A 13835-nucleotide genomic window follows, 5' to 3' on the forward strand; every position below is an offset into this window, starting at 1 on the left:
CTTCCTTCTGAGGAGTGGCTGGTGGGTTTGAACTGCCAGCCTTCTGGTTAGCAGTCAAGTGCCTTAGGCACTATACTACCAGAGCTTCTGACCCACCCTATAGGACAAGGTTGTAAATCTTTACAGAAGAAGATTGCCTCATCTTTCTCCCACAGAGTGACTGGTGGGTTCAAACTGTGGATCTTATGCTTAGTAAGTAGCCCAATGCTTTAACCACAGCACCACCAGAGCTCCTTGTTCTGTTTCAGAACTTTATAACCTTCCTGAATTATTGAAGTAATCTCTTAACTGTTTGCTGTGCTCCAGATTTTCTTTCCTGTCATTCATTTTCTTTCTGAAACACAATCTGTTCCTGCCACAACATTTAAGGCTCCACAGTGTGGTCAGAGTATAACCCCAATCCCTTGGCAAGAATAATTATCTTGATTGTGACCCACCTAAGAGTGCAACCTCACCTCTGGCCACACTCTAACTCTCACCATACACTTGAACTCTACCAAACCACCTTATACAAGGTGCTTTCTCAAACTTCTGACTCCAAAAACCCTTCCTACCTCCCTCATCCCTTTATGTGGCTGACTCTAACCTCTGGGTTTCGACCTGGTATATCCTTCCTTTGACCTTCTCCATTCTTTACAATCCCAGCTGGATGCACCTCCTACATGTTCCCACATGCCCTGGACTATAATGGCTGAGTACTTGTCTGCCCACCCCCCAACCTTTTTTTTCCTTCCAGTAGCCTTAAGAGTCAATTTATCAATATACCTACAAACTAAAATTCTATGCTAATTTACTTTTTCAACTTTCTAGTGTGCTCATAGGAGCTCTGGTAGCATAGTGCCTAAGGCATTTGACTGCTAACCAGAAGGCTGGCGGTTCAAACCCACCAGCCACTTCTTGGAAGGAAGGTTGAGCAATCTACTTCCGTAGTGATACTGCCTCGGAAACCCAAGGAGGGGTCGCCATGAGTCAGATCCAACTCGACAGCAGTGCAATGGGTTAGTGTACTCATAGGAGCTCTGGTGGCTAAGAGCCTAAGCAGTTCAAACCCAGCAGCTGCTTCTCCAAAGGAAGATGGGGCAATCTACTTCTGTAAAGATTTACCACCTCAGAAACCCAAAGGGGGTTGCTGTGAGTCAGAATTGACTTGACGACAGTGAGTTTGATTTGGTTTTTTGAGTATATTCATAAGTAGTGTAGCGGTAAAGCATTTGGCTGCTAATCCCAAAATCTGTGGTTCAAATCCACCAGCTGCTCCGTGGGAGGAAGATTAGACAGTCTATGTCTGTAAAGATTTATAGCCTTGGAAATTCGACGGGGGTCACTATGAGTAGGAAATGACTCAATGGCAGTGGATTTGGTTTAGTGTACTCATATAATCTTAAGAAATACTACATTTAAGCTATTAACAACTGTATTTATCACATATTATTTTATGATTAAAATTGTTAATAAGCTTTACTAAAGATTCTATATGGTCTGGTATGGTAGGAAGTCCTTGGGGGAGGGGGATGACATTATCACCAGTTTACCAAACTAGGTGACATCAACCCTAGTGATGCCACTGTCTATCACATTGCCCCATGTTTTTCAACTCTCGCTCTAGACTTGAGCTCCTCCTCAGGAGGGGTCATTTCATTTTTGTACCTCTAGCAGTAGCACAGAACCTGGCACTAACATGTGCCTAATGAACATTGTTGAAATAATGGATTTAGTGAAGATATTGGAAACAAGCAGCAAATATCTACTCTCATCTGTCCAACAAGGTATAGTATGCTTTCAAGTTTACAAAGCACTTTGCCATACATTATCTCATTCTCTCTTATCTATATAATAGGCCTACGAGAAACAGGAAGGAGGAAGATAAGAGGCAGGCACAAGGGGCCACTGTGGCAGAAAGGAAACAGGAACCCAGGGTTCTGTACTCTTTCTGTTCAATACCAAAATGTCTGTGTGGAGTTTCAGTGATTGCATACAAGAAAAAGAGGAATAAAAGAAGCAGGAGAAAAAAATCATCAAGCAGATCAGGAGTCTGTTATGCTCGTACTCTGTCTTGAACAATAGAAATATAATGTGAGTAAATATCAGTCACACATTTGTGAGCCACATATAATATCAAGTAGAAATACAATGTATATAATATAGTCAGGAGCTCTGGTAGCATAGTGGCTAAGACACTTGCTTGCTAACCAGACGGCTGGCGGTTCAAACCCACCAGCCACTCCTCGGAAGGAAGGTTGGGCAATCCTACTTCCGTAGTGATACTGCCTCAGAAACCCAAGGAAGGGTCGCTATGAGTCGGGTTTAACTCGATGGCACATAACAACAACAACAACAAATATAGTCACATGTATAGTTTGTAATTATCTAGTAGCCATGCTAAAAAGGTAAGAGGAAACAAGAGAAATTAATTTTAATATTTATCCTAATATACATTCAAATTTTCATTATTTCCAAATATAATTGATATAAAAAATTGAGATATTTCACCTTTCTTACACTAGGTCTTCAAAACACAGTGTGTATTTTTCATTTACAGAACATCTCAGTTTAGAAGCACAATATTCATTGAAAATACTTGATTTATACAAATTTCAAAAAAAATTCACAGATGAGAAAATAGACTCACATACCCAAGTTATTCAAGACATACATAAAAGTTTTCTAATATCTGAAATGAGTATTAGTTTTCACACTTAAATTTAAGATAATTAGGATTAAATAGAATTAAAAATTCAGTTCCTTGGTTGCCCTAGCACATTTTAAGGTTTAATAGCCATGTGTGGGTAGTGGCTACCACTGGACAGTACAGCATTAGAAAAGGGAGGCAGAAATGAATTGAAATAAATATTTTTAATAATGTTTTGTTTTTGTTGCAAGTTTACACAGCAGTTTAGGTTCCCATTAAATTATTTTTATACAAGTTGTTCAGTAACATTGGTTATATTCTTCACAATGCATGAACATTCTAATTTCCTCTTGAGTTGTTCAATTCCTATTATAGTTTCCCTGCTCCCTTACATTCTTACCTTTATTTTAAAGAAATTGTTGACTGTTTGGTCTCATCCAGGTGATTATTTAAAGGAGCACAGTACTTAAGGTTGATATTCATTATTTTTTGAGCCAATCAATATTCTACAAGATGATCTTGGGGGTTAGTTTTGGTTCAAAGTTTGAAGACTATTTCAAGGCAATAGTTTTGGGGAGTTCTCCAGTCTCAACCAGTCAAGTAGGCCTAGTTTTTTGTTTTTGTTAGGAATTTGAGGTTCTGTTCTACATTTTTCTCCCAGTCTATTAGGGTCTATCTATAGTGGCCCTAGGAGCTCTGGTAGCAAAGTGCTTAAGGCACTTGACTGCTAACCAGAAGGCTGGCAGTTCAAACCCACCAGCCACTCCTCGGAAGGAAGGTTGGGCAATCTACTTCGTAGTGATATTGCCTCGGAAACCCAAGGAGGGGTCGTTGTGAGTAGCAATTTCTCCATATCTGATATAGGACCTTCTTGCTTTTTCATTAGCCTTGCAGATTTCAGAGGTGCTGATCCTTTAACAGCTTGGAGAATCTTTTGTTTTTGAGGATTGTCATGATTGTTAGTGCTTAAATCATGATCAATAGCATTTATTGATTTTTCACCTTTGTGTTATTTAATAACCTCTTGTTTCACTTCCAAATCAATGCTTTTCTTTTGCCTCTTGCTGCTGCTATCACTAGCACTAATTTTGTTGCATTTGGGGGCTATGATACATTTCATTGTGATATTTTCAGAGTATTAAACAGAGATAACGCCAAAACACTCAAGAGATGTAGGATACATGAGATTGGATGCTGCTGCCTATGAGTTGAAGCCTACACTGTTATACAGTAAACTTTTTATTTTTAAAAATATTTTAAGAGTTTGTTTTACATTCAACATTACGTGTACATTTAATTTCACTCCCCATTTACCATGCCCAACCCTAAACCAGTCTCCTCCCCTCCCTGCCCAGTAACTGGCACCCCCTTCATAGGTATGCACTCCTGTTTATCCCACATTTCCTCCTTGTGAATGTTGCCTCTCTGATTCTCTGTGGTCAATTGCTTCAAGGGATTCATTACCATAGAGTATGTGGGTGTGTCACCCTGGGTTGAATGGTCTGCATGTAAATCTTGTTTACTATCAGGCTGAGAGCCACCCCTTGGGAGTGAACTTTATTCCAGGCCCAGAATGCATCCCAGGACAATAGTATTGGGGGTCTCACCAGACTCCATCTGACCAGTAATTCTGGTCATTATTGAGTTTTTGAATTTTGTTCCACATTTTTCCTCCCACACTATCCAGGATCTCCAGATTTGATCTTTTCTTGAGTGAATGACTACAGTAAACTTTTTAGATAGAAAATATAATACATTGCATACATAAGCCAGTAACATAGGTATTTATTATGACTATCAAGACTTATGTATTACAGGTTATATATGTACTGTACTATAATATGCCTGGCAGCCGAATTGCTTTATATACAAGAAACATGAGATGCACATGTTGTGTATGGGAAGCTGTTGAGTTCACTACGTTCTGTTCTCTGATTGAGATTTCTGAACTCTTTTATAATCTTATGAAACCATGGATGTATATGCAGTTGGGTGTTGCCCAAAAGGATGTTATGCAGTGCATGACTGTATATGAATATATGTGCAGTCACATGGATGCACGTACATACACATATGCATACATCTACATACATATGTAGTTGTTGTTAGGTGCTGTCAAGTTGATTCTCACTCATAGCAACCCTATGTATATACACATGTATAAACACACATATATACACACCTATACACATATATAGGAGCTCTGGTGGTATAATGCCTAAGGCATTTGACTGCTAACCAGAAGGCTGGTGGTTCAAACCCACCATCCACTTCTTGGAAGGAAGACTGGGTAATCTACTTCCTTAGAGATACTGTCTTGGAACACCAAGGAGGGGTCGCTATGAGTCAGGACCGACTCGACAGAGGTGAATCTAGTTTGTTTTTGGTATACATGCATATGCCATATGCCTACATACATACATATATTGTATTTTTACATAAAAAACACATGCATTATACATATTTTGCAAACTACAATACCCTCATGCATTAGTTTCCTATATGCACTACGCATGTTACATGTATGGATTCAGTATATACAGGAGCATATTATATGCAAAAAATATGGTACACTTGCACATATAGTTTTTGGCTGTTTTTGCTGTTGTTTCAAAATTATATATTCCATAGCAATTACCAACAGGTCTTTTTTGGTGCACTATTTAGTGACATCTTTTATCTTCATCAAGCTGAGTACATGTCATCCTCATTCAGTGTTGCCTTTCCCTCACCAAAAATAACAAGTGTCTACTACCTAGAGAGTAAATCCTGACCTTGCCCCCCAACGCTGTAACTACTAATGAACATCAGTTTCTGTATATTTACTTGTTCATGTCAGTGAGAACATATAATATTTGTTTTTTGTGATTTAGCTGTTTTGCTCAACATAATATTGCCCAGGTTCATCCATATTCCAAGATGATTTGGGAACTCATTTTTCTCTGTTGCTGAGTAGTATTCTATTGTATGTATGCACCACATTTTACTTAGCTATTCATTTTACTTAGCCATTCATTGATGGACACTTCTGTTCTTTCCATTTTTTGGTTATTTCAAACAGTGCTGTGACAAACATGAGTGTATTTAATTGAAACAGTTAAGCTCACACAGGGTACAAGCAACAACTCAGAGGGCACCTTTCTTCTTAATTAGTGGCTTAATGGTAAGGCTTTCTGTTTTAATTTCTTACTCCCTCAACTTACTTAACCTCACTTCTACAAGTGGTAGTATAGACTGAATAGCTATAGAAACATTTAAATAAAGAAAAAAGTGATGTTCTCTCATAGAACCTAGAAACCAGAGAGCTCAGATTTCATTTTTAACTTTAGAAGTTGATGTCAAGGAGGTTAAACCTGTATATTTACAGATTCTCTGAATTATCTCTGTAAGAATTGCATTTGAACCGTTAACATTGCAGTGGGTGAAGCACAAGAAAAATGAAATTTTTTGAAAAACTTGTGATAGGTTCACATTTATCGTAGGAAACATGTCCCAAATCTGATTCACCAGCATAACCGTTTCTTTAAAATAATAATTAATAATAATAATATTTCTTTAAAATATTTCTATCTAAAAAATAAGATCATGAACTGCAAAATCAGAACCTAACCTTAGGCACATGTGGCTACTGAGCTGTTGCTATACCACTAGGACAATCAAGAAACTGAATTTTCAATTTTAATTAAAATTTGTAAGTGGCTACTCAATTCTGTTGTTAGAAAACATTGATGAATAGTTGAAACAACTTGAGTATGTGAATCTACTTTTTCAACTGTAAATTTTGTAACTAAATATATTTTCAGTCTGTTAGTCACTCCAAGAATATTTTTAAATGTGCCAGGTACTATGTTAAATACTAGAAATATATCAGTGACTGGGACAGGCACAGTTTCTGCTCTATGGAGCTTACAGTAAGGCAAGGAAGACTGACAGAAACAAAGGTGTTTTAAGTGCTGTGAAGGGTGAGGCATAGGGGGCGAAGCAAGCACAAAGTAGGAGCACCTGACCTGTGCAGGGAAGGGGAGGATTGCTATGGTCCTGCTTCATTAGATGCACTAGGGAATCTTGACTTCCCAGATACCAAAAGAATTTCCTGCTTAACACACACATTTACTGGGTAAAATAAGCCCAGTTCATTGATATACAGAAATGTGAACATGAACCAACATCTGATCTGAAAATAAGACAGCTCACCCTTAAATATTACAATCTTTTCACAACCTCAAGCACATCTTTGGACTTCCTGTGTATTGTAACTTTGAGATTCCTTACAATCAATAAGATAGATATTCAAGTATTCCAAGTAAAAGAAGTATCTATACGTTAGTTTGTTTTCAAGATGAAATCCTTATTCATTACTAGTCACCCAAATAATGGAGAGAGATTAAATGTATAAATCAACTTTTCTCTACCTCACAAGACAAGCTGGACACAGTGTTATTTCACCAATTGTGCTGATATTTCAATTTAAAAGAGTTATTCATCAATGTTAAAAAAGATACAGTACCTTTTGAATGAATTTATGATCCTTTTCTGCCATCTCTTTCAGACTGAAAATTTCATCTTCTGCAGACAAAAGGAGAGAGAGACCAACCATGAAATTACATGCTTATGCCCCTGTATTCAATCAAACTGCATGCTTTAGGCAGGCTGTATGCTGCTGGCAGACATGGTGGACCAAAGTCCTAGCAGAACTGTGACCTTCACAACTGCCCTTGACATTCATAGCCTTCTTCCTGCTGTTCAGACGGCTGGTCAGTTAGGGGTTAAGAACTAAGTTCAAGATCCAAGTGTGGCTGAAGGCCGAGAGCTTTTCATCAATACTAGCGATGGACATTTTTTGCTGTTAGTCACAGCCAATACAAAGTGCTTTAGCAGGTGGCACTTTATGAGTCAGTAAAACTACCAAAACCTGAAAAAACATAATTGTACCACATCACATCAGGAGAGAACTACACTGGCATGGTATAACTTGATATTCCAGGGATACTATAACATATCTGATTTTATCAATGTTTTGTTATACATTTTTATTGCTTACTCATTGCTTTTTAAACTGAAGATTACAGGCAACAATAGGAAATTAACATAAGTACAAAGATAACAGTATATAAAAATACGTGAAAGAAATCTAACTTTGGTGACATGAATGCTGTATTTAATCAACATTTACGGTATTAGTAGTAGGGGGTATTATGTTTAAAAATGAAAATCTATACTTAAACTTTGTATCAAAAATTGCAGATAATTAAGTAGTTAGTAGTGGCATGTATGTGTGTGTGTATATATATATATATATATATATATATATATTTTTTTTTTTTCCCCAGAAGGGTTAACTCTGTTTCTCCACAAAGCATATCCCAATATGTATAGTTCAGTATTGAAATGTTATAAATTTTAGGTAATCTGTTAAGTAAATGAAACAGAAAGCAAGCAGCAAAAGTGTCTGTTTATTATATTTCTAAGTGAAGTAATGATTCACACATTTCTGCAAAGGTCCATGCTTGCCTTGGTGGGGAAAAGAAAAAAAGTACCAAGTTAAAGTGGTCTGGCTCAGAAGTACAACTGCAAGCAAGCAAGGAATCCGATCTTAAATAAAAATCAAAGATGCTTATCAAGTTGCTCTTTTACATGTAAATAGGCCTGTAAATAATCAGACAAATGTGCAATATTTTGGGGAAAAAAAACAATAAACATAGTTATGGATTATAGGAAATTCCCAATGCATAGGTTTTCTCAAAACTGATTTCAAAATGTTACCTAATATTGCATTTTCTTTTAGATTGAGTTGTACTTCTTCTTCGAGTTCTGAAACGATTTGATTCAGTCTCTCATTTTCCACCCTCCACTCCAAATTTTCCCTTTCCATGGTTGTTTTCGAAGGGGTGGCCTCTTTGGCAAAGGATTCCTGAAAGATGAGGAATTCCATATTTCTATGCAGGGAGTCATGGATTTAAATATGCAGCACAAGAACAATACAGATACAGAAGAGCTATCATATAATTTTCTGAATTCTATTACACACTTATAATATGAATAGTAAAAAGGAAAGAGACTAAATAGAGCTTGCTGGAAGAAAGGCTGAAGTACATTATATACAAAGACCACAACACATGGGGACATTTTATTGACAGGAATAATGCATATCATACTGTTTGTGTGCCCTCATCATTCAGGTCAATTCATTATGGAGGCTGTGTCCGGGGAGGCAGCTGGGGCCCCTCCACCCACACTTCCCTCTGTGTGTGTCTGAAGTGCTGTCCGCCGGTAACTAGGCAGACTGGGGAGACCATGGACGGGCAGCGCCAGGGGGTGGCAAAGTGCATGGCTAAGGAGGGGGGCTTGTTGCCTTTGTGGCATTTCCCAGTGTCAGTGCTGCCAGTGTCAGGAGGAGCACATCACATGTCAAAGCGGTGACGTTTTCAGGCTGGGAGCCGCATGGAGTCCATCAGGCACACGGATATCCACACAGTTGGTTTTCTACTTGGTGGAGGAGCCACCCAGAGGCAATTCATATTCTGAACATTAACATGGCTTTGCATGCCTGTCACACTTGGACTGTGCAGGCGTTTAATGCTATTGAAGACTTCGGTTTAAATCTCTATGCAAACAGTGATTACCTTGTAAGACGGTTTCAGGATAACTTACAACAAAAGACTGTAAAGTTATAGTTTTAGTAAAGCAAACTCATTTACATTCTTATTATGTGTGTCTTTTGTCTAAATCTTGCCATGTCCATTATGGTAGAGTCTTTTTCTTACGCAATTGAAGCTTATTGGGACAGCTACTGTTTTTTCCCCCCCTTCCCTCTTGTCTGTTTCAAAGCTATTGAAAACATCTGAATATATTCTCTTATGGTCGTCTAGATTTTACTTCTACACATTTTTTTCTTTTTAAATTAAGATGTAATGGATTGTGGAAGCTGGTGCTGAACTTTATACTTCACTATGGCAAGATATTAAACTGTTTACACAGCCTCATAATATTAAAGAGTATGCTTAAAAGTCGTATCATTATGCAAAAAGGATAGAAGCTCTATATGACTTATTTCAAAAGTGCTATAGACACTAGAGATACTCTTGAACTTCAAAGTAATTGGAATTAAACCTACTCTTTTTGTAGACATTCCATGATTGCAAATAAATAAGAATAAAATCTACCCCTCCACATACACACAAAGTCATGTCTCCCTATATACTGGCTTCCTACTGGAACTGTATTTTAATTTTATGGATACCTGAAAGTAATTATTAAAATGTTTTCCTCTGTGATCATAATGTTTTGAAAGAAAAATAAATGGCTAAAATGTTTGGTAGTACATTAACAAATATTCAAAATTAAGGAACAATTACTAATGAAGTTAGTTATATCAGAGTTAATATTTAAAATGAGTTATTAAATTTTGCACTAAGCCTAACTGCAAAGCTTCATGATTTTAATTCAGTACTCCATTTAAACTATTCAAATGCAAATCATTCTTAACTAATGAGAAGAACTAGCAAATCTAGTTAGTAGTTAATAAACAAAACTATTTTCCTAATCATTAATCTGTTGCCTAGACATTGTTCAATTTGAGACTGTCAAAGAAAGTATTTATAAACTAAAAATGCTTTACAAAAATCAATAGTGATTATAGGCTTAAGCATATGTTTCCTAATAATGGCAGAATATGAACATCAATAGTGGATTGCATGAGCACCATTGTCATAAACTAAAGAACTCCACTACTTGTCTGTCAGTTTGTCATATTGGAGTGGTTTGTGTGTTGCTGTGATTCTAGAAGCTATGTCACTGGTATTTCAAATACCAGCAGGGTTACCCAAGGTGGACAGTTTCAGCAGAGCTTCCAGACTAAAACAGACTAGGAAGAAGAAGTCCAAGCTGCACTGAAGACATTAGCGAAAAACAAGACCAAGAATTGATGGAATACCAACTGAGATATTTCAACAAACAGATGCAATACTAGAAGCATTCACTGGTCTATACCAAGAAATCTGGAAGACAGCTACCTGGCCAACCAACTGGAAGAGTTACACATTGGCACCAATTGCAAAGAAAGTGATCCAATGCAATGTAGAAATTATCAAACAATATCATTACTATCACATGCAAGTGATATTATGAAGATAATTTAAAAATGGTTGCAGCAATACATTGGCAGGGAATTGCCAGAAATTCAAGCCAATTCAGAAGAGAATGCAAAACTAGGAGAATCATTGCTGCTGTCAGATGTATCTTAGCTGAAAGCAGAGAATACCAGAAAGATATTTACCTGTGTTTTATTGACCATGCAAAGGCATTCAACTGTGTGGATCATTACAAATTATGGATAATATTTTGAAGAATGGGAGTTCTAGAACACATTCTTGTACTCATGTGGAACCTGTACACAGACCAAGATATAGTCATTTAAAATCAGGAAAAATGTGTGTCAAGGTTGTATCCTTTCATCATACTTAGTCTGTATGCTGGTGGTTCAACCCCACCAGCCACTCCTCGGAAGGAAGGTTAGGCAATCTACTTCCATAGTGATACTACCTCAGAAACCCAAGGAGGGGTCGCTATGAGTCGGGGCCGACTCGACGGCACATAACAACAACAACAACACATGCTGAGTAATAATTTGAGACACTGGACTTTATGAAAATGCAGCATCAGGACTGAAGAAAGACTCGTTAACAACCTGTGATATGCAGATGACACAACCTTGCTTGCTGAAAGTGAAGATGACTTGAAGCACTTACTGATGAAGATGAAAGACTACAGCCTTCAGTATGGATTAAACTTCAACATAAAGGAAACAAAAATCCTCACAACTGAACTAATAAGCAACATCATGATAAATGGAGAATTTTTACTTGGATCCACAATCAACGCCCATGAAAGCAACAGTCAAGGAATCAAAGGCCACACTACATTGGGCAAATCTGCTAAAAGACTTCTTTAAAGTGTTAAAAAGAAAAGATGCACTTTGAGAACTAATGTGCGCCTAATCCAAGCCACGGTATTTTCAATTGCCTCATATGCATGTGAAAGCTAGACAATGAATAAGAAGACTGAAAAAGAATTGATGCATTTGAATTATAATGTTGGCAAAGAATACTAATGTACCATGGACAGCCAGAAGAAGAAACAAATCTGTCTTGGGAAAATTACAGCCAAAATACTCCTTAGACTCGAGGATGATGAGATTTCTCCATCTCATGTACATTGGACACTATCAGGAGGGACCAGTCCCTGGAGAAGGACATTGTACTTGGTAAAGTAGGGAGTCAGTGAAAAAGAGGAAGACCCTCAATGAGGTGGATTGACATGGTGGCGGCAACAATGGGCTCAAGTATGGCAATGATTGTGAGGATGCCACAGTACCGGGCAGTGTTTTGCTCTGTTGTACATTGGGTGGCTATGAGTCAAAGCAAGGCAACGGCACCTAGCAACAACAACAACAACAGATAAGGACTATCTGAACTAGATAAAGTGTAAAATTTATTAGTGGTAGCAGCTAATATTGAAAAAAGATGTTTCTAAAAATCTCATTGCATGAAAGCAGCAAAACAAGGAAAACACATAAAACTAGAGATTTTTATTTTCCTCCACACATAACCCACAGTGCCTGTTCTTTTGAGGTTAGCCTTTAGCTTTGTCCCCCTCATCTGTCAGCTTCAGGAACTGCAAGTAATTAACTATTCAGACTCCCAGAGCAATGAGGACACTCATTAGCAAAATGAACAAAGGGATAGTTCTGTGCTGCCACGGTCATCTGTTACACTCTGAGTGGCAGGTTTTGTGGTGGTGTTCCTCCTACCATCTGCCCACAACACTACGTTTGGCTTGCTTAAACCATGAGACTTCTTTAAAATAAACTGCATTAATAAAACAAAGTTAAGAAGGAAGGAAATCATTAAAAAGTGGTTAATGCTATATAGCTATTTAAAGCCACATTATACTCTGAGAGAGATTATGTGTGATCTAGGATCATTCTGAAATTTTGAATTTATAAAGAAACTTGCCAATTTAAAGTTTTTCTAGCATATTGTGAAGATCAGTACTGCAGGTGGTTTGACTAAATATTAACGGCTTCTTGTTACTTAAAAATAAAATGAATATTTCATCCAATTGGCTTATGCTCTGTTTCTCTCGTGAATATTTTCAAGATGTCCAGAGTCACTATTCCTGGGTATTAGAACTGGAAATAGAATTTTGAAAGAATCATTTCTGGGAAAAGGTGTACTCAAGAGCCCTGTTATTCCAAGTGTGGTCCACGGACCAGGAATCTCAGCATCACCTGGAAGCCTGTTAGGTACAGGCTTTCAGGCCCCACCCTATGTCAGAATCTGTATATTAGTAAGATCACCTGGTGATTCATATGCACAGTGAAGTCTGAGAAATATGTGTTTAGGGTACTTTACGTGCCTTCTCAGCAGTTTCTCTTCTGCTGGTACTGGCATCTTGATTCTACAGCCTCCTTATAGAGCACTTAGACATCTCAATTTGATACTGGGGGTAGAGTAGGGTTCTGATGCATGCCCATGGTTCATGACAGCCACAGAGAAGAGCAGGTGCTTTCCCAATGAGTGACAAGCAGCACAGCAGCACACTGGGGCAGCACAGCCCTGCTGAGCTGCCACTCCTCAACGACAGCTCTGTTTGGGGCTGTCAGCCACTAGCAGATATGTTCACCCATGGAGGGTGAGTGGGTGATGACTGCACAGCTCACCCATATTGGGTAAGAAAGAAAAATAAAAAGTCTATTTGAAATGACAACTCCACTTGAAATTAAAATATATGCGTGCACACATGTGTACACACACACACACATTGATAAGCTAACTTCCTTTATATTCTCAAAGGGATTTAACATAGAGCAAGGGGATCTGATAACTACAGTGTTATATAGTTAAGTTGCATTGGTTTCCCATAGAATAAAACCTGAACAGCTCCGTTTTAATGAAGTTGCTCTCAGTAAAATGCAACATTAAGTTATATTCTGATCTTGGGATGTAATTTGAAGAGTTTCTGGCTATTTATTAAATTATATTAAACTCTCCCTTTCCTATTAGATTATTTATTTATTTATTGTGATTTGGGTGAAGATTTACAGAGCAAATTCACTTTCCATACAGCACTTCACATATACTTTGTCTCATGTCATTGACCACAGTTTACCACAATGCAACAACTCCCCTCCCACTTCCTCCCCATA

At 37.7% G+C, this 13835-nt stretch overlaps 1 protein-coding gene across 1 annotated transcript in view; it reads right to left on the minus strand.

Annotated features, from left to right (window-relative positions):
• CUNH10orf67 (chromosome unknown C10orf67 homolog) overlaps window positions 1-13835 on the minus strand; it is a 232764-nt gene that overhangs the window by 131593 nt on the left and 87336 nt on the right. The window contains exons 7-8 of the mRNA XM_042780342.1: window positions 8393-8540; window positions 7137-7195 (exon numbers count right to left, since the gene is read on the minus strand). Of these exons, the coding sequence (XP_042636276.1) occupies window positions 7137-7195; window positions 8393-8540 (207 nt within the window). The remainder of the gene's footprint in view (window positions 1-7136; window positions 7196-8392; window positions 8541-13835) is intronic.

The sequence above is a fragment of the Orycteropus afer genome, unplaced genomic scaffold (assembly GCF_000298275.1).
Source record: "Orycteropus afer afer isolate SDZICR_OR568_19922 unplaced genomic scaffold, OryAfe1.0 scaffold00035, whole genome shotgun sequence".
Classification (NCBI taxonomy): domain Eukaryota; kingdom Metazoa; phylum Chordata; class Mammalia; order Tubulidentata; family Orycteropodidae; genus Orycteropus; species Orycteropus afer.